General features: G+C 48.5%; 2 protein-coding genes across 2 annotated transcripts in view; both read left to right on the forward strand.

Moving 5' to 3' along the window:
* The window catches only part of LOC114603038 (uncharacterized), a 47,532-nt gene that overhangs the window by 24,841 nt on the left and 4,237 nt on the right, over positions 1 to 18,454 (forward strand). The window contains 1 exon segment of the mRNA XM_077932442.1: positions 6,013 to 6,018. Coding sequence (XP_077788568.1) covers positions 6,013 to 6,018 — 6 coding nt within the window.
* The window catches only part of LOC114603042 (uncharacterized), a 41,337-nt gene continuing 28,632 nt past the window's right edge, over positions 5,750 to 18,454 (forward strand). The window contains exon 1 of the mRNA XM_077932431.1: positions 5,750 to 5,800. The gene's annotated coding sequence lies outside the window, so the exon portion shown is untranslated. The remainder of the gene's footprint in view (positions 5,801 to 18,454) is intronic.

The raw sequence follows: 18,454 nt of genomic DNA on the forward strand, positions 1-18,454 counted from the left end.
CTTCTGGACGTCCTTCGTCATACCTGCAAGAGAAATCATGTTAGATTCAGATGCATTACAATTTATGCAATCACTTTGATCAAAAGTCAACAAATACAGTCCATCTTTCTCTCTGGCAGAAAGATACAGCTCTCCATCTTTGAAGATTTTGCAGCTTTCTCTATCATAGGACAAAGTCAGTCCTTTCTTTGTGATCTGCGAAACACTCAGCAGATTAAACTTTAAATCAGGAACCAAATACACATTGTTTATAGTCAAGTTCAGACTCTCAAGATACACAGTTCCAAACCCGGTCGCTTGCAGCTCCTGGCCATTGGCCTGTTTCACAGTGAAGCTTTGCTGCTTAAATGTTGAAAACAGATCTCTGCGCGACGTCATGTGTTGCGTGCATCCCGTGTCAAGAACAAAAGCGTTCTCCGTTGAAAATGCGGCTTTTGTTGACAGCAATGCCTTTGCAGGTTTCATCTGGGACTTGGTACGGCTTTTGCCTGACGCCTCAGGCTTTGCAGAGCTCCCCTTAGCTCCTTTCTGCTGACGTGGCCTCTTACAGTTCCGCTGAAGATGCTCAGGTAGGCCACAATTGAAACAACGGACAACGTTCAAAGCAACAGCCTGTTCTTCACTTGCAGTAGCAGTGGGGGTGTCAGAACTCCAAGCTTCTCTCCCCCTGTCTTTGACATCTATTGCAGCAAGTCTGTCTCTCTCATTGAGAATCACAGCACAAATTCTCTCTGCCGTAAGATCTCTGGCAGGTAGAGAACCCAGCTGACTTGCAACTGTTTTATAAGTCTGATTAAGGCTGTTGATAATCATGAAGCAGAATATCTCTTCCTGTAGAGGAAAATTCCGTTGCGCCATCTGCTGGCGTAAGAATTTCATCTCTGTCAGATGAGCTTGTACATCTCCATCAGGTGCTAGTTCACATTTAGGTGGCAACTCCTACTTGTTTGAAGGCGCACCTGTAGTTTCCTTCGGAGTGAAGCATGCGCTCTTGGCTTCCCACTTACCTTCTTCTCTCGCGGGAGACGGAACGAGGCCAGCAAGACCTGTTTGTCCATCTTGGTGGCGGAGGGGAAGCTGCCCCTGTGGACCCAGAGCAGGTAGGAGGAAGGAGCCATGTGGGGAGAGAGGATGTCATGGACTGGTGGACACAGAGGAATGGTGGGAGGAGCCGCCAAGGAAGGAGGGTTGAAGGCTGAAATAGGCTTCTAAGCAGTTCACACCCCATACCAAAGAGTGGCCAGGATTCACCCCATCAGTCCCACAATGGGGCTTTCCCCCTCTCATTCCCCTGCGCACCTTGAGGATGTCTATAGGGCTTCAGGAGGGTCCTCCCTGTTGTGAAATTTTTGCGGCGCTTTAGCAGAAATGCTTAGAGTTCCAGGTTCTTCAGTGCAGTATATTTATTGTGAGCTCTATATCTACAAATATCTACAGGCTATAATACAGGAGCAGTTCATACAGTCAAACGGAGTACCTGGCTGCACCTTAAGGCAAAGAGGAAGACTCTCTCTCTCTCTGACCACACTCCTCTGCACCACCACCTTGACTGCTGGACAGGTTTCCCTTTTAAACCAAGGACAGCCAATCAACTGACAGCACGTTATTCTGACCCACATCATTCTGACCCTGAACTTGCATAGAAAGTATTGCAGGCCGATTGCATCAGCCAGTTGCATCAGCTAGCAGACTCAAGCCTGCAGACCTACTATCTCACACAGCCTTCTGGGATCCCAACACTCCCCACCCGGCAAGAACAGCACAGAGGGACAGAAGAAGGGATCCTTCCATGTGGCAAACGGGAATGTTTGTGCACAGGATTTGAAGAATGATTTGAAGAACACCAGTTTCTTAATGCCCCTCATTAAAATACACAACGAATAATTCCATTAAAACATCAAAATATGCATCCATAAAATGTACAGAAAAAGAATCCAAGTAATACAAAACATCAATTAAGAGGCAGAAAACAACAGAGTGTAACAGTTCACCCTTATGTTATCTAAGAGGACAACCTTTTTCTTTTAGGGTCCAGTGTGCTTTGAAGATGTAGCTGTCCATTTCACAGACGTGGAATGGGCATTGCTGGATCCTGACCAGAGAGCCCTCCATAAGGAAGTCAGGGAGGAGAATCGGGGGATCTCGGACTCTCTCAGTAAGGCTTAATATTATGCCTACCCCCCTCCAAGATGGCCCCTTTTTGCTCTTGAAGGGCTGGCCTGTCTCCAGCCCCCACAGCCTCCCATCAGGGCCCCTTCACGGGGGCAGAAGCAGAGGAAGGGCCTCAGGAAAGCAGCCATGGCTCTGGCCAGATGCACAGGAGGAGGAGGAGGGGCGCTGACCGCTCTCCTTCCCCCTCAGACTCCATCCATCAGCAGCCCCTCATCCCCTCATTGGGGCAGGGCCACCAGAGGTGCAAGGTGCTGAGCAGGGGGGAAGATCCTCCAGGGCAGATAAGACCCCCCCATAAAGCTCATCTTCTGGAATCGCCTCAATGTGATTGACGACCTGAGCCTCTGATAAGGCTCCAGGCACATTCCCCATTCAGCAGAGTTTCCAGCACAGGGAAGAGACGAGAGGTTTGGGCTACATTGCTAGGGGTTTTATTATCCAGCTATACATCCTCTCTCTGTGAGAGCAGAGAGCAACTGAACAACAAAGGAACAAAGGAAGAGGAATCCGTCTCCCGTGAGACTTCCAACAGTATGGAATGTGTGGAATGTAATGAGAGTCTTGTGACTCCAAAGCACTGCTCAGTGGCAAACCGAAACTAACAGCTCCGTCCAGCTGCCTGAATGGGAGAGAGAGGAAGCAGGGCTCCTCCAGGGACCTCCTAGCCCTGACGTCTTTCCCTGCCGGCTGGCCATTATCAGAAAGACTCTTTGACTATTGGGGGTCTGGGCTGGCTCTTTCCCATGTGGGGCATTCCTTCTGCCGTGGGGCATTAGGTGAGTTTTACGTGTGTTTCTTTCATCACACTTAACTCTGGACATTACCATGTTTACATTTTTCTGTGTTTTGCTGTTTCCTTTGCCTTTAGAAGTATATTTTATACCTACTCACTACTTACTGAGTCTTGATGTATTAACCCAAGTGGTGAATAGAATTCTGTCGACAAAGGTGTGGAAAATTCCAATTCTTGAAAGTCACGAAATAGTCGTCATCTTGCCCCCACCCCCCGCCCTGATATGCCTAGCTTACCTGGCCTGCAGCGCAGGAGGTTGCATGGATCATCTTCCTTCCGGATGCAATTGCGCAGCCTCCGGACCAAGCGCTGGAACCTCCCCTTGGGCTGATGTACAAAAGCCCGATGCACAACACAGATGGCGCTGCCCTCCTCCTGCTCATGTTTAAACATCCCTTCAAGCCCTGAGGGGGCAAGAGAGAAAGGCCGAGCTGGTCAGAAGCAAACATTGTAAATCTATGGTCCTCCTTTTTAAATGCAAAGAGCATTAAATGATAAATCACATTGCAAAACCAAGAAATGGAAATGGACAGCTTCACCCATCGCAAGCGTCCACAAGCAGTGGGGGTTTCCGTTTTGGAGGAGGGACCATTCTTGTCCCCTTTCCCTTCAACTATACAAGGTTTTGTCAAGCCCACCCCAAACTCCTTCCATCCAATAGGGGGGATGTTTGAGGGCAGTGAAGTCCCTTTCAGGTCACTTCAGATATGAATCTCTCTTCACTCCACACCCTTCTCAGCACAAGCATTTTCTCCTCACTTACAGGAACAGTGGGAAGACAAGCTGGCCTTGATGTGAGCCAGGTGTCCTAGAGAGACTCTGAAAGGCCCATGGAATCAAAGGGAGGCTGGGGAGGAGAACTGGTCCTCTCAGGAGTGGCTTCCGAGGGCCATGATGCACTGCCTGCCAATCCAATTCCCCGAAATTCATCACCCATCCTGAGACCCTCAGAAGAAGATTCAGGAGGGGCCTGGGCCCCTGACCAGCTACATGGCTGGATGGTCATTTCCACCATTCCAGAGGCGAGACCCTCCATCCTAACCAGGGAGGGTGTTGCTTTACTTGCCAACAAGCAGGACACACACGCCTGTTTGTTGGCATCAGGCTGCAAGAAGCTCAGGGGAAGTGGCAGGTTGGGGCACCTAGGAGAATATCCTACACCCGTTTAGCGGACAGACTAAGAGCCCTGGAGCTGGAGGAGGGAGACCTGGGCCCAGTTCCCCCCATGGCTAGGAGCTCTGGAGGGAGGTGGGGAAGATGGGGAGTGAGAGGAGCTGGTTCTGGGTGGAAACATCCACTCTGAGGAAAAGATCACCAGCTAGAGAAAGGAGTCTCTGAGCTTAGTGGGAAGGACAGTGTGTGGTGTCCTGGGAGAGTAATTCAGGCCAGGAATGAAGTGGGAGGCTGAGCCAGGAGAAGGAGGAGCTGGAAAGAGACCGGCTGCTGAGCTCTCATCCCAGTCAGGAGGGGAGAGATCCTTCTAGAAAGAGAAGACTCCCAAACCAGAGATCCCTTGGGTCTTTTGCTTGGAGTACCTCGGGAGTAGGGTGACTGGCAGAAAGTGCCACCTTGTTAAGAGCCAAAGTCTTACGTGTGAAACAACTGAGAAAACCTTGAAGGGAAAGAACATTGTAAACTGAAATATCCTACGTTTTATCCACTCGTGTCATAAACTTCCTTGTTAAATAAAATCGTTAATGTTTATTTGAAGAAATCCTGCCTGAGACTCCCAATTAGTAAGTTTTACCTCACGCGAGTCCCCCACAAGATAATCTGAGGTAGTTGGAGGGCATTTGTGGGAATTGTGTTCTGTGAGGGGGGTGCACTATATTTAAGAGAGAAGACGGGCCCAAGGCTGCCGGGGGGGGGGGGGGGAGAGCCCTTGCGTCGTCGCATATTAATTGGGGGCAGAGGTGGGATAGGAAGTTAAAACCCACACAGATCCTATTTAGTTTTGAGCAGACTGGCAGACTTAAACATTCATGAGGAAAATTGGGTGCTGCACTTACGCCCACAGATATGAGGAATATACTCAGATCTCAGAGAGGACGAAACCTCTGATTCCCTCACATTTAAAGAGAGAGTGAAAGTGCGCTTTGGACTGAGTGCAGAACAAATCCAAAAAGCCTTTCGTGAAATTCAATGGAAACCAGGAGAGACTTAGGCCCAACTGGGTAGCCGAACTGACCAAGCTCTGGACAGATGGGAGGAAAGTGAGAAGAGCTCAAACAGCTCATCACTTTAGAGCAATGTTTTCAAGAGGTTCCTGCTCATTTAGGCTGAAAACAGTAACTGAAGTCTCTACCTTGGGAGATGAAATCAAAGGAGACTCAGGGGGAGCAGTAATACTCAGTCCCTTCCAGAAAAAGCAACCCAGGGAGGAAGTGGGGTCTCAAAACGACAGCCCTGAAGGGCGGGCCCAAGGGTGCCGGGGGAAAAGGGCCGTGACACGAAGTAAAAACCCACACAGAAACGTACCCAGAGACACAGAACAACCAGTTTAATAAAGGAGTGAAGTTCTTTGATTAAAAAGAGAGAAAATTCCTGTCAGAAAATGACCAGCAAGCGCCAAGCCAAAGAGACTTCACACGCACACGCGCCCAGTCCCGGGTTCTGGGTCCGGCTTCTTCCCTGCCGCCCTCTTGACGCCCCGGGCTCCTCGGCAGGGAGAGAGAAGGATGAGCGGGGCGCGCCCGGCTCGCCAAGGGTTAAGAGGCGCCGAGCTGGCTTCCTAGAGGGGAGAGGAAAGGCGGAACGCTCCTCCTCCTCCTCCTCCTCCTCCCCTCTGACGTCCCTTCCGGCCAGAGCGGCCTCGCCTTCGCCTGCCGGGCTCTGGTGGGTCTCCTCTCGGGGGAAGCCTGGGGAACTCCCTGCCCCGGGAGGCGGGAAGGGGAGGGAAGAGAGGCTGGGGGTCCGGGAGGGAGCCAGAGGGACCTCAGGCCCTGGCCAGGGAGGTGGGACTGGAAGACAGTGAGGAGGGAGAAGGACATTCGGAGGGACATAATTGTGAGGGAGAAGGATATTAGGAGGGACATAATAATTGTGAGGGAGAAGTATACAGTGGTGCCTCGCAAGACGAAATTAATTCGTTCCGCAAGTTTTTTCTTCTTGCGAGTTTTTCGTCTTGCGATGCACGGTTTCCCATAGGAATGCATTGAAAATCAATTAATGCGTTCCTAGGGAAACCACCTTCAGACCAGGTCCGGGGACAGTCTGTTCCCCAACCTCTTCTGAAGGCTGGGGGGGGGGGGGAACAAGGGCTTTTTTCCCACTGCCAGCCTTCAGAAGGCTGTTCTGAAGGCTGGCGGTGGGGAAAAAAGCCCTTCTTCCCACCTCCCGCCACGCAAGCTCCGGGGACAGGAGGGCTTTGCTGCCGACCGCCAGCATTTTAAAAGCCCCTGCTGTCCCGGGGCGATTTTAAAATGCTGGCGGGCGGGAGCGAAGTCTCTGCTGTCCCGGGGAGATTTTAAAATGCTGGGGGGCGGGAGCGAACGCTTCGCTCCCGCCCGCCAACATTTTAAGTTCGCCCGGGGCAGCAGAGACTTCTCGCCCAAAGCAAGGGGAGCTCTCCGGAGGGCTCCCCGTGCTTCGGGTGACAGGCTGCCGCCCCAAGCCTCGCGCACCCGGCGGGACCTCCTGCGGGGTGCGCGAGGCTTGCAGACACTCGCCCGAAGCAGGGGAAGCCCTCCGGAGGGCTCCCCGTGCTTCGGGCGACAGGCTGCCGCCCCAAGCCTCGCGCACCCGGCGGGACCTCCTGCCGGGTGCGCGAGGCTTGCAGACACTCGCCCGAAGCAGGGGAAGCCCTCCGGAGGGCTCCCCGTGCTTCGGGTGACAGGCTGCCGCCCCAAGCCTCGCGCACCCGGCGGGACCTCCTGCCGGGCGCGCGAGGCTTGCAGACACTCGCCCAAAGATTTTAAAATGCTGGGGGTCGGGAGCGAAGCGTTCGCTCCCGCCCGCCAGCATTTTAAGATCGCCCGGGGCAGCGGAGAAGTCTCCGCTGTCCCGGGAAGGCAGGCGGGGGGGAGCAAAGACTTTTGCCCCCCGCCAGCCTTCAGAAGAGGTCCAGGACCTCTTCTGAAGGCCGGCTGTGGGCGAAAGTCTTTGCTCCCGACCACCAGCAATTTAAAACAGGTCCCCGGAGATTTCCCTATGGGCTTTCGTGTTGCGAAGCAAGCCCATAGGGAAATTCGTCTTGCGAAGCGCCTCCAAAACAGAAAACCCTTTCGTCTTGCGGGTTTTCCGTCTTGCGAGGCATTCGTCTTGCGGGGTACCACTGTATTAGGAAGGACATTATTGTGAGGGAGAAGGATATTAAGAGGGACATAATTATTCTGAGGGAGAAGGACATTCGGAGGGACATAATTGTGAGGGAGAAGGATATTAAGAGGGGCATTATTGTGAGGGAGAAGAAGAGTTTGGATTTGATATCCCGCCTTTCACTCCCTTTAAGGAGTCTCAAAGCGGCTAACATTCTCCTTTCCCTTCCTCCCCCACAACAAACACTCTGTGAGGTGAGTGGGGCTGAGAGACTTCAAGGAAGCGTGACTGGCCCAAGGTCACCCAGCAGCTGCATGTGGAGGAGCGGAGACGCGAACCCGGTTCCCCAGATTAGCAGACTACCGCTCTTAACCACTACACCACACTGAAGGATATTAAGAGGGATATTATTATGAGGGAGAAGGATATTAAGAGGGATATTATTATGAGGGAGAAGGATATTAGGAGGGATATTATTGTGAGGGAGAAGTATATTAAGAGGGATATTATTATGAGGGAGAAGGATATTAAGAGGGACATAATTGTGAGGGAGAAGGATATTAAGAGGGACATAATTGTGAGGGAGAAGGCTATTAAGAGGGGGATTATTATGAGGGAGAAGGATATTAAGAGGGATATTATTATGAGGGAGAAGGATATTAAGAGGGGGATTATTATGAGGGAGAAGGATATTAGGAGGGACATTATTATGAGGGAGAAGGATATTAAGAGGGGGATTATTATGAGGGAGAAGGATATTGAGAGGGACATTATTATGAGGGAGAAGGATATTGAGAGGGACATTATTATGAGGGAGAAGGATATTAAGAGGGACATTATTGTGAGGGAGAAGGATATTAAGAGGGACATTATTATGAGGGAGAAGGATATTAAGAGGGACATAATTGTGAGGGAGAAGGATATTAAGAGGGACATTATTATGAGGGAGAAGGATATTAAGAGGGACATTATTATGAGGGAGAAGGATATTAAGAGGGACATTATTATGAGGGAGAAGGATATTAAGAGGGACATTATTATGAGGGAGAGGGATATTAAGAGGGACATAATTGTGAGGGAGAAGGATATTAAGAGGGACATTATTATGAGGGAGAAGGATATTAAGGGGGGGATTATTATGAGGGAGAAGGATATTAGGAGGGACATAATTGTGAGGGAGAAGTATATTAAGAGGGACATTATTATGAGGGAGAAGGATATTAAGAGGGACATAATTGTGAGGGAGAAGGATATTAAGAGGGACATTATTGTGAGGGAGAAGGATATTAAGAGGGGGATTATTATGAGGGAGAAGGATATTAGGAGGGATATTATTATGAGGGAGAAGTATATTAAGAGGGACATTATTATGAGGGAGAAGTATATTAAGAGGGACATTATTATGAGGGAGAAGTATATTAAGAGGGACATTATTATGAGGGAGAAGTATATTAAGAGGGACATAATTGTGAGGGAGAAGGATATTAAGAGGGGGATTATTATGAGGGAGAAGTATATTAAGAGGGACATTATTATGAGGGAGAAGTATATTAAGAGGGACATAATTGTGAGGGAGAAGGATATTAAGAGGGACATTATTATGAGGGAGAAGGATATTAAGAGGGACATAATTGTGAGGGAGAAGTATATTAAGAGGGACATTATTATGAGAGAGAAGTACATTAGGAGGGACATAATTGTGAGGGAGAAGGATATTAAGAGGGATATTATTATGAGGGAGAAGTATATTAAGAGGGACATAATTATGAGGGAGAAGTATATTAGGAGGGACATTATTATGAGGGAGAAGTATATTAAGAGGGATATTATTATGAGGGAGAAGTATATTAAGAGGGACATTATTATGAGGGAGAAGTATATTAAGAGGGACATTATTATGAGGGAGAAGTATATTAAGAGGGACATAATTGTGAGGGAGAAGTATATTAAGAGGGACATTATTATGAGGGAGAAGTATATTAGGAGGGACATTATTATGAGGGAGAAGTATATTAAGAGGGATATTATTATGAGGGAGAAGTATATTAAGAGGGACATTATTATGAGGGAGAAGTATATTAAGAGGGACATTATTATGAGGGAGAAGTATATTAAGAGGGACATTATTATTAGGGAGAAGTATATTAAGAGGGACATAATTGTGAGGGAGAAGGATATTAAGAGGGGGATTATTATGAGGGAGAAGTATATTAAGAGGGACATTATTATGAGGGAGAAGTATATTAAGAGGGACATAATTGTGAGGGAGAAGGATATTAAGAGGGACATTATTATGAGGGAGAAGGATATTAAGAGGGACATAATTGTGAGGGAGAAGTATATTAAGAGGGACATAATTGTGAGGGAGAAGTATATTAAGAGGGACATTATTATGAGAGAGAAGTACATTAGGAGGGACATAATTGTGAGGGAGAAGGATATTAAGAGGGATATTATTATGAGGGAGAAGTATATTAAGAGGGACATAATTATGAGGGAGAAGTATATTAGGAGGGACATTATTATGAGGGAGAAGTATATTAGGAGGGACATTATTATGAGGGAGAAGTATATTAAGAGGGATATTATTATGAGGGAGAAGTATATTAAGAGGGACATAATTGTGAGGGAGAAGGATATTAAGAGGGACATTATTATGAGGGAGAAGGATATTAAGAGGGACATAATTGTGAGGGAGAAGTATATTAAGAGGGACATTATTATGAGGGAGAAGTATATTAGGAGGGACATTATTATGAGGGAGAAGTATATTAAGAGGGATATTATTATGAGGGAGAAGTATATTAAGAGGGACATTATTATGAGGGAGAAGTATATTAAGAGGGACATTATTATGAGGGAGAAGTATATTAAGAGGGACATTATTATGAGGGAGAAGTATATTAAGAGGGACATAATTGTGAGGGAGAAGTATATTAAGAGGGACATTATTATGAGGGAGAAGTATATTAGGAGGGACATTATTATGAGGGAGAAGTATATTAAGAGGGATATTATTATGAGGGAGAAGTATATTAAGAGGGACATTATTATGAGGGAGAAGTATATTAAGAGGGACATTATTATGAGGGAGAAGTATATTAGGAGGGACATTATTATGAGGGAGAAGTATATTAAGAGGGACATTATTATGAGGGAGAAGGATATTAGGAGGGACATTATTATGAGGGAGAAGTATATTAAGAGGGATATTATTATGAGGGAGAAGTATATTAAGAGGGACATTATTATGAGGGAGAAGTATATTAAGAGGGACATTATTATGAGGGAGAAGGATATTAGGAGGGAAAGACCATGAAGAAGGACAGAAATACCTCTGCTTACAAACCGTCCTCCTTGCAAACGCTTTAGCTTCTCTCTCTATTCATAAATCTCTGTATGTAGGGCATTTCCCCTCCCTAATTCTTTATTTGTTTGACTAAACTGCAGGAGGCAGTGAATGACAGGAGGGCCTGGCGTGCTCTGGTCCGGGGGTCACAAAGAGGCGGACACGACTACACAACAATAGGGACGGTGGCAATCCAGCCCTGGTTCCTAGGAAGACTCATCCATGCTTCTTCAGGGAACATTCTTCTTCTCTTGGCTGTGCTTTGATCTTATAATGGAAGAATGTGTTTGATTCGTAGGATTTGCTGCACCTTGCATTAGGACACACAGAACTTGGCAGAGGACCAAGGGGCTCCTTCCGATCTCTTGGAGACTTCCCGGGAGCCCAGATGGATGAGCAAGACTCAGCTGGCCCTGAAGCAGGAAGAGGCCATGCCATGGAAACTGGGAGTAGTGGGGGATTGCGTGAAAACTCCATGCAGAAGATCCTGGGTGAGGAGGACACCCCTTGCTCAGAGGTGCAGAGCCCGCAGCTCAGGCAGTTCTGCTACCAGGAGGCCAAAGGACCCCGAGAGGTTTGCAGCCAACTCTACCACCTTTGCCATCAGTGGTTGAAGCCAGAAAGGCACACGAAAGCTGAGATGCTGGACCTGGTGATCTTGGAGCAGTTCCTGGCTGTCCTTCCTCTGGAGATGGAGAACTGGGTGAGGGAATGCGGAGCAGAGACCAGTTCCCAGGCGGTGGCCCTGGCCGAAGGTTTCCTCCTGAGTCAGGCAGAGCAGAGGAAGCAGGCAGAGCAGCAGGTGAGAGAGACTTTCCTCTGGATACTCCCCAGGGGCTCCAAAGAGGAGGGAGAGTATTCCCAAATCATTTCCTAATGGCCCATCCTTTTTTGGAAAGCATATTATTATTATTATTATTATTATTATTATTATTATTATTATTTATGACACCCATGTGGCTGGGTGCCTTCCAGCACATGTAAAAGCATAAGAAGACATCAGATGTCTTCTAAAAGTTATGCATTTTCTTATCTCCTTCTCACCTGATGGGAGGGCATTTCCCAGGGTGGGTGCCACTGTGGAGAAGGTCTTCTGCCTGCTTCCCTGTAACTTCACTTGTCAGAGTGAGGGAATCAGCAGAAGACCCTCCGAACTGGAGCTCAGTCCATGGAGACGCTCCTGTGGGTATACTGGGCCTTTGAGGCCAACACTTTGAATTGTGCTGGGAAATGTTCTGGGAGCCAGTGAAGATCCTTGAGGACCAATGTTTCATGGTCCTGGCAGCCAACCCCAGACACCAGTCTAGCAGAAGCAGGAAGCAGCTTTCACCTCTGTCCCCCGAAAGCGCTTGCCTCCGCCATTCCTTCTCTAACCCTTCTCCCCATTCTCTGTTTTGAATCCTTGTTGCTCTTTCAGAGGAAGGATCTTTTGGCAGAAATGGGTCTTGATTCTTCTGAGGCAGAGAAGACTCCGCTGGACGCCAGAGTGAGGCCTCTGGGTAAGGAGGAAGAAGGGTTTTCTCCCCCGTTTTGTCACATTCTCTTGGTTTCGAAACTAATCTGAGTTCTTTGCATCCTTTGGCGGAAGACACCTGGAGCCCAGAGCTCAGGGGGGGGGGGGGGAGATGTATTCTTGCACAACTATTATATGAAATGGGTACAAATGTCCAAATGTACTCAGCTGGGAAGACTTTTACTGCAGCTGGTTCAATTCCACAGTTTATTATCTCTTCCAGCAATGCCTGTACATTAGTCCAAATTGAGCTCTGATTGACAGGAGAACCTCTGCTTCTTAATGGCAGCAAAGGAGGGTTTTCGGCAGGCAAAGGGCTTTTGCACTCAGCGCCTCCCTGCCTCCCGCAATCCATGCCGGAGCCGGAGCCTGATAGCGAGACAAACTGGGAGTGAAGCCCGTTCCCCCCTGTCCCTGGGGGCAACTTGCAAGGAGAATTACCCTCAGTCATCCTTGTTTTTCCTTTGCCAACGATCTACCGCTGCCTCCATTAAAGCAGAGCGGAACCGGAAGCTAGCAGGGGAGACTTTGACAAGCCCCATCTGTACTGAGAGATGCACTTACAGTTTCCCACTTACCTTTTTCTCTCCCAGGTGACGGAATGATGCCACCAAGACCTGCTCCTTCATCTTTTCATGGTGGTGGAGGGGAGGCAGCAGCTGTGGACCCAGATCAGGTAGGGGGAAGGAGCCTTGTGGGGAAGGACTGCTTGGATGCAGACTGGCTGGACACAGTTGGATGCAGAGGAATGGTGGGAGGAGCCAGATAAGAGGGAGCCGACTGGGAGGAGGAGGAGGAGGAGGTGTCTGAAGCTGGAGAGGGAAGAGGGCTCAGGGAGCAGAGGGAGTCTGTGGCAGAGAGCAGCCCAGACTCCGAGGCAGAAGCTGCAGCAGGAGAGAGGAGGGATGAGGAAGGCAGAGAGGGGTCTGGCCGCTGTAGAAAACAACAGAGCCAGGTGAATGTTCTCTAAGAGGACAGCCTTTTTCCTGTTCTGTTAGGGTCCAGTGTGCTTTGAAGATGTAGCTGTCCATTTCACAGACGAGGAGTGGGCGTTGCTGGATCCTGACCAGAGAGCTCTCCATAAGGAAGTCATGGAGGAGAATCGTGGGGTCTTGGACTCTCTCGGTAAGGCTCCCTATTGGATCATCCTATCTGTTTTGTAATTCAAGACATCTCTCTATGTGACGAACCTCTGATATTTCGATGGGGCTCAACAGCGCCACCCACAGCACCTGGGATGTTAACACTCCCACAGCAAACCTTGGATGGATGGCTATTGATTGTTTTCCCTGTGAATATTCTTCCTCCAGTTCTGCCGTTTAAAACCATGATCAGGCTGTCTGAACTGCCCAGGCCTTCTTAAATGTAGGATTCAGAGTGATTTGGGATGTTGAAGTAGCTTCAGTCAAGTTTCCTGCTTTTGTTCTTGCTTCTGTCTCTCTCTGGTTGATCAAAGAGTTGCTTGACATTGGAGATGGCACAGATTCCACAACTGAACCAAACAAACTCCATCCCAAAACAGAGCCAGGCTTTTTGAATCTCAGGCAGTGAACCCTGTAGTAACAATAATGATAATTTTATTATTTTTACCCAACATCAGACATTAAAAACTTCCCAATACAGAGGTGCCTTCAGAAGTCCTCTAAATGTTGCATAGTTATTTCCTTGACATCTGATGGGAGGGCGTTCCACAGGGTGGGTTCCCCTGCCGAGAAGGCCCCCTGCCTCGTCCCCTGTAACTTCTCACAGTAATGTAACATGTAAGTACAGTGGTACTTTGGGTTAAGAACTTACCGTAATTTTCGCTCCATAACACGCACTTTTTTGCTCCTAGAAAGTAAGGGAAAATGCCTGTGCGTGTTATGGGGCGAATGCACTGGACCGGAGCCATGGCTGCCGTCAGTTAAACGAAGCGGGAGCCGCTTGCAAGGCTTCTGTCTCGCTTTGCACGGCTCTAGCATTGCCTGCTTTACAGCCAGGAGGAGGGGCTATCTGAAAGTAAGCAAAGCGAGAGCCGCTTACACGCTCTACGAGGCTCTCGCTTTGCTTGCTTTAAAGCAACCTACGGAGGAGCCGGGGAGGAGGGAGGGAAGGAGAGGCATGGCAGAAAAGCAGGCAGCAGCCACTTACACGGGAGGAGGGATAGACGGGAGCCATAGCGAGCTGGAAGGAGGCAGGCAATTCAAAGCCAGCAGGCGCTTTTAAAAGCGTTGCGTAGCCAGCAACAGCTGCTGCAGCCTCAGCTAGCAAAGGTCTGCGCGCTCTCTAAACGGAGCAATGAGGCTGCGCACCGGGGACAGGAGGGCATGGGATGAGGGAGATGGGGAAATTACGCGTCCCCAGCGATCCGCTGGCTCCTTCAGTGCGCCGGAGACAGGAGGGCACGGGATGAGGGAGAGGGGGAAATGCATGTCTCCCAGCGTCTCCCCTGATCCGCTGGCTGCTTGAGCGTGCTGGGGACAGGAGGGCACGGGATGAGGGAGAGGGGGAAATGCATGTCTCCCAGCGCCTCCCCTGATCCGCTGGCTGCTTGAGCGCGCTGGGGACAGGAGGGCACGGGATGAAGGTGAGGGGGAAATGCATGTCTCCCAGCGCCTCCCCTGATCCGCTGGCTGCTTCAGCGCGCTGGGGACAGGAGGGCACGGGATGAGGGAGAGGGGGAAATTACGCAGAATAGACTGGATAGGTTTGAGCACATGAGCAGGACTTGGATTGCAGGGGATTCTCCATTAGCTGTGTAAAGCAGCAAAGAGGGAGAGAAGAGAAGGAGCAAAGCGGGAGAGGAGAGGAGCTGCTTACACTGCTGTAAGCAGCTGCTGTCCGGTTGGCTCCTTTAAAGCAACAGTGCTCTTTCCGTCCCTCCTCCCCGCTCAGCTCGCGGAAAAGCTCCTTCTCCACACACCCCACGCGAGCTCCTTCTCCCCTTAAACCCCTCGCCTGCATTATTAGAAGCATCCTTCTTCACACACCCCACGCGTGCTCCTTGTCCCTTGAGTGCTTTCCCTTCCCTCCCCACTTAAAACGTGGTTACAAAGCACGGATCCACATGGATCCTCAGGATTTTTGAATTGGGCTACCCCAAACTCACCATCAGATCACATGTCTGTGGCCACAGCATGAAGCACAAAAATCATACATCCACTGTTTTGTTTAGAATTTTTTTTCTTGTTTTCCTCCTCTAAAAACTACATGCGTGTTATGGTCTGGTGCGTGTAATAGAGCGAAAAATACGGTAATTCGTTCTGGAGGTCTGTTCTTAACCTGAAACTGTTCTTAACCTGAAGCACCACTTTAGCTCATGGGGCCTCCTGCTGCCACTGTTAGTGGAGTCTGTAACCTGAAGCGTATGTAACCTGCAGCGTATGCAACCCGAGGTAACAGTGTATATCTGAATTTTGGACAGGGAACTTTCCTGCTTTGGCCACCTTTTAAATACCGTGTTTTTCGCTCCATAGGACGCACTTTTTCTGTCTTAAAAACTAAGGGGGAAATTCTGGGCATCCTATGGAGCGAATGCAGGGGGGGAGGCAGGCAGGAAAAGCCCCCAAGAGCCGCACACAAGCTTCGCGCGGGTCTTGCAGGCTTTTCCCCACGTGGGAGAAGGGACTGACGCGGCCAGTCAGTCCCTTCTCCCTCCTGGGGAAAAGCCTTGCGCAACCTCTCCAGCCGGGGGGGGGGGGGGGGGGGAGAGGCTGCGCAAGGCTAAAGAGGAAGCCAGGGCAGCGAGCGCGATCCATCCTCTTTAGCCTTGCACGCCTCTCCAGCTGCGGGAGGCTGAGCGAGGCTAAAGAAGCCAACTTTTAAAAAAATCTCTCTATCTCTCTTTTTCTTTTTCCGTCCTTTCTCCACCCCCTTCTATTCCTCTGGATCAGTGTTTTTATCTAACGTTTTAGTTTGAAGGGGGGGAAATTAAAAAAAAGGAAACTTTGCAGCTTTTATTTTAGTATACAATAAAAACAGATTAAACAAAACTCAAAAGAAGGAAATAGCATAGAAGAGAAAAGGGAAAGAGGGGGGATACAAAGCCATTTACCAGAGGTAGATCTTAACCCTTGCCTCACCTGGGAGCTTCTCTGGGCAGGTATTCCCTCGGCTTAAGTGGGGTGGGGGAAGAGTGGCAGGTAGGGGGTACCTACCTAGACACTGAAGCCACATGTCTCTTAGATGAAAATTGGGAGTGGGCATTGTGTGAAGTGGCTGTGGATCTCCTGCCGCAGAATTGTAGGACTGTATAGAGTTGGGAGGGCCACCCGAGGGTCATCTAGCCCAGCCCCCTCACAATGTAGGAATTACAACTAAAGAACGCCAGGCAGATGGTCCCCCAACCGCTGCTTAAAAGCCTCCAGTGGTGGAGACCCCCAACACCTTCCGTGGTCATAGAATTGCGGGGTTGGAAGGGAACCCCAGGAGTCATCTAGTCAGGCCCGGTGGACAGCGGGCACGATCCATTCCATTGCGCAAGGCTAAAGAGGCCAAGGCAGTGAGCGGGATGGATTGCGCTGGCTGCCTTGTCTTCTTCTTTAGCCACGCTGGAGAGGTTTAGCTCCTGGCTGGAGAGGTTGCGTGGCTATGGATCCCGCTCGCTGTCTTGGTTTCTTTGCTCTTTGGGACTGGGGGGGGGGGGACCCGGGCTTCCCCCGCAGCCCCGAGAAGCTCTGGGAGAAGTGGACAGGCTGTGCACATCGTGTCCGTGGCTCTTTGGGTCTTGGGGGGGGGGAATAATATTTTTTCCCTTGATTTCCCCCTCTAAAAACAAGGTACGTCCTGTGGTCCGGTGCGTCCAATAGAGCGAAAAATACGGTAATAATAAAAGCACATTGTAATTATGAAGTACAGATCCATCTTTAAATTTGAACAAAATGACATTACCAGGTTAAGCTGCACTTTTAAAAACTAGAGAGAAAAAACATAATATTCAACTTGATTTGTATACGAAACTAGACATTTTTACAGAACAAAAGGAACATTATAACATCTAACTCCCTTCAGTTCTTTTTTTAAAAAAATAATATTTATTTTTAAACCTTACAAAAAAGAAAGAAGAAAAAAGAAGAAAAAAACATACAATACAATATATAAATACACGACACAACATTAACACATTAAACAAAGCAAAAGCAAAAACAGTTCAAAAAACACACATCATACCATCTCAATATCCTCTCTTTCATTCCCTTGTTTCATCGACCTCCTCTCACCTCCCTTTTTGTATTCCATTTCTATTAATTGTTTCAGCAAATCCTTTCCATCTTTCTCTATTTTCTGTCATATGATTATCTTAACATGGAATGTTGTAGCCTTTTTAGCTTTTGTCTGGAGCCCACGCGCTTCCACTCTCCGCGCTCTGCTCAGCTCTCCGGTCCAGCTACTTGCAGCAGAGTGTACGCAGCTGATAGACTGTTGCTGTGCGTGTGTGTATGATAAATCAGACTGCACGCACGGTGTCTTCCTTATCTTCTAAAAGTCTTTATTCGTGTGGAAAAACAAACCATAAATCTCCTCCTGGCGATTGAGCACACATCTTTGCTCGTCTCTCTCCGTTGCGAACGGAACAGCACTGAGTCACAGGAAACACTCCCCTCAGTAAACCACGCCTCAGAATGTGAGACGTCACTCAGAACTTCTTAACCCTGTAAGTTCTGATTCTCTCCACAATTTTAACCTTATTTTCCATTAAAATTATAATTACTTATTTATGCTTAATTCCTTAAAGCATTTCTACTAAAGCCATATAATTTCCTTTCAACATTTTTCTAACATTCATTAATTTTACATTATTTCCATATATAGATTTTAAACTTTTTCCAATATTCTTCCACCGTCTCTTCTCCCTGGTCTCGGATTCTGTCAATTCCATATAGTCCATCAACCTGGTGATCTGTCCGAGGCTCTTAACTCTTTTCCAAGTCCCTTCTGCGAGTCTTCTTCATGTTTATACATGCACTTTACTTTGTCTTCTCCTGATCTTGTTCTTATTTTCCTTCCTCTGATGCTGAAAAGTAAACCTCGAGGAAATTCCCACCTAGCAATGTTTTTATTCCTTCTCGACAAATCAGCCAGATCTCCATAGTTAAAACTAAAATTCACAAGGTATTTCCAGTCATATTTCAAAGTTCCTCCAAGTCTAGCAGTCCCCACAACTCCAGTCTCCTCCTGACCCAAGTCCAAGTCCCAAAAGTCAACAAATCCCTGCATGAAGGGATCTATCCAACTTTCCTTCTCCAGTCCAAGCGGGGCTCCAATCCTCAAAGTCTGGCTTTCTCTAGATTCCGTCATAAAAGGCATCCACTTATAGTCATCAATTTGCATCTGTGAGGCTGGGGCTTTCCCCCCCGCCTTCTCCTCAATTTGCCATGTCAAGGTAGATCCC

The sequence above is a fragment of the Podarcis muralis genome, chromosome 7 (assembly GCF_964188315.1).
Source record: "Podarcis muralis chromosome 7, rPodMur119.hap1.1, whole genome shotgun sequence".
Taxonomy (NCBI): domain Eukaryota; kingdom Metazoa; phylum Chordata; class Lepidosauria; order Squamata; family Lacertidae; genus Podarcis; species Podarcis muralis.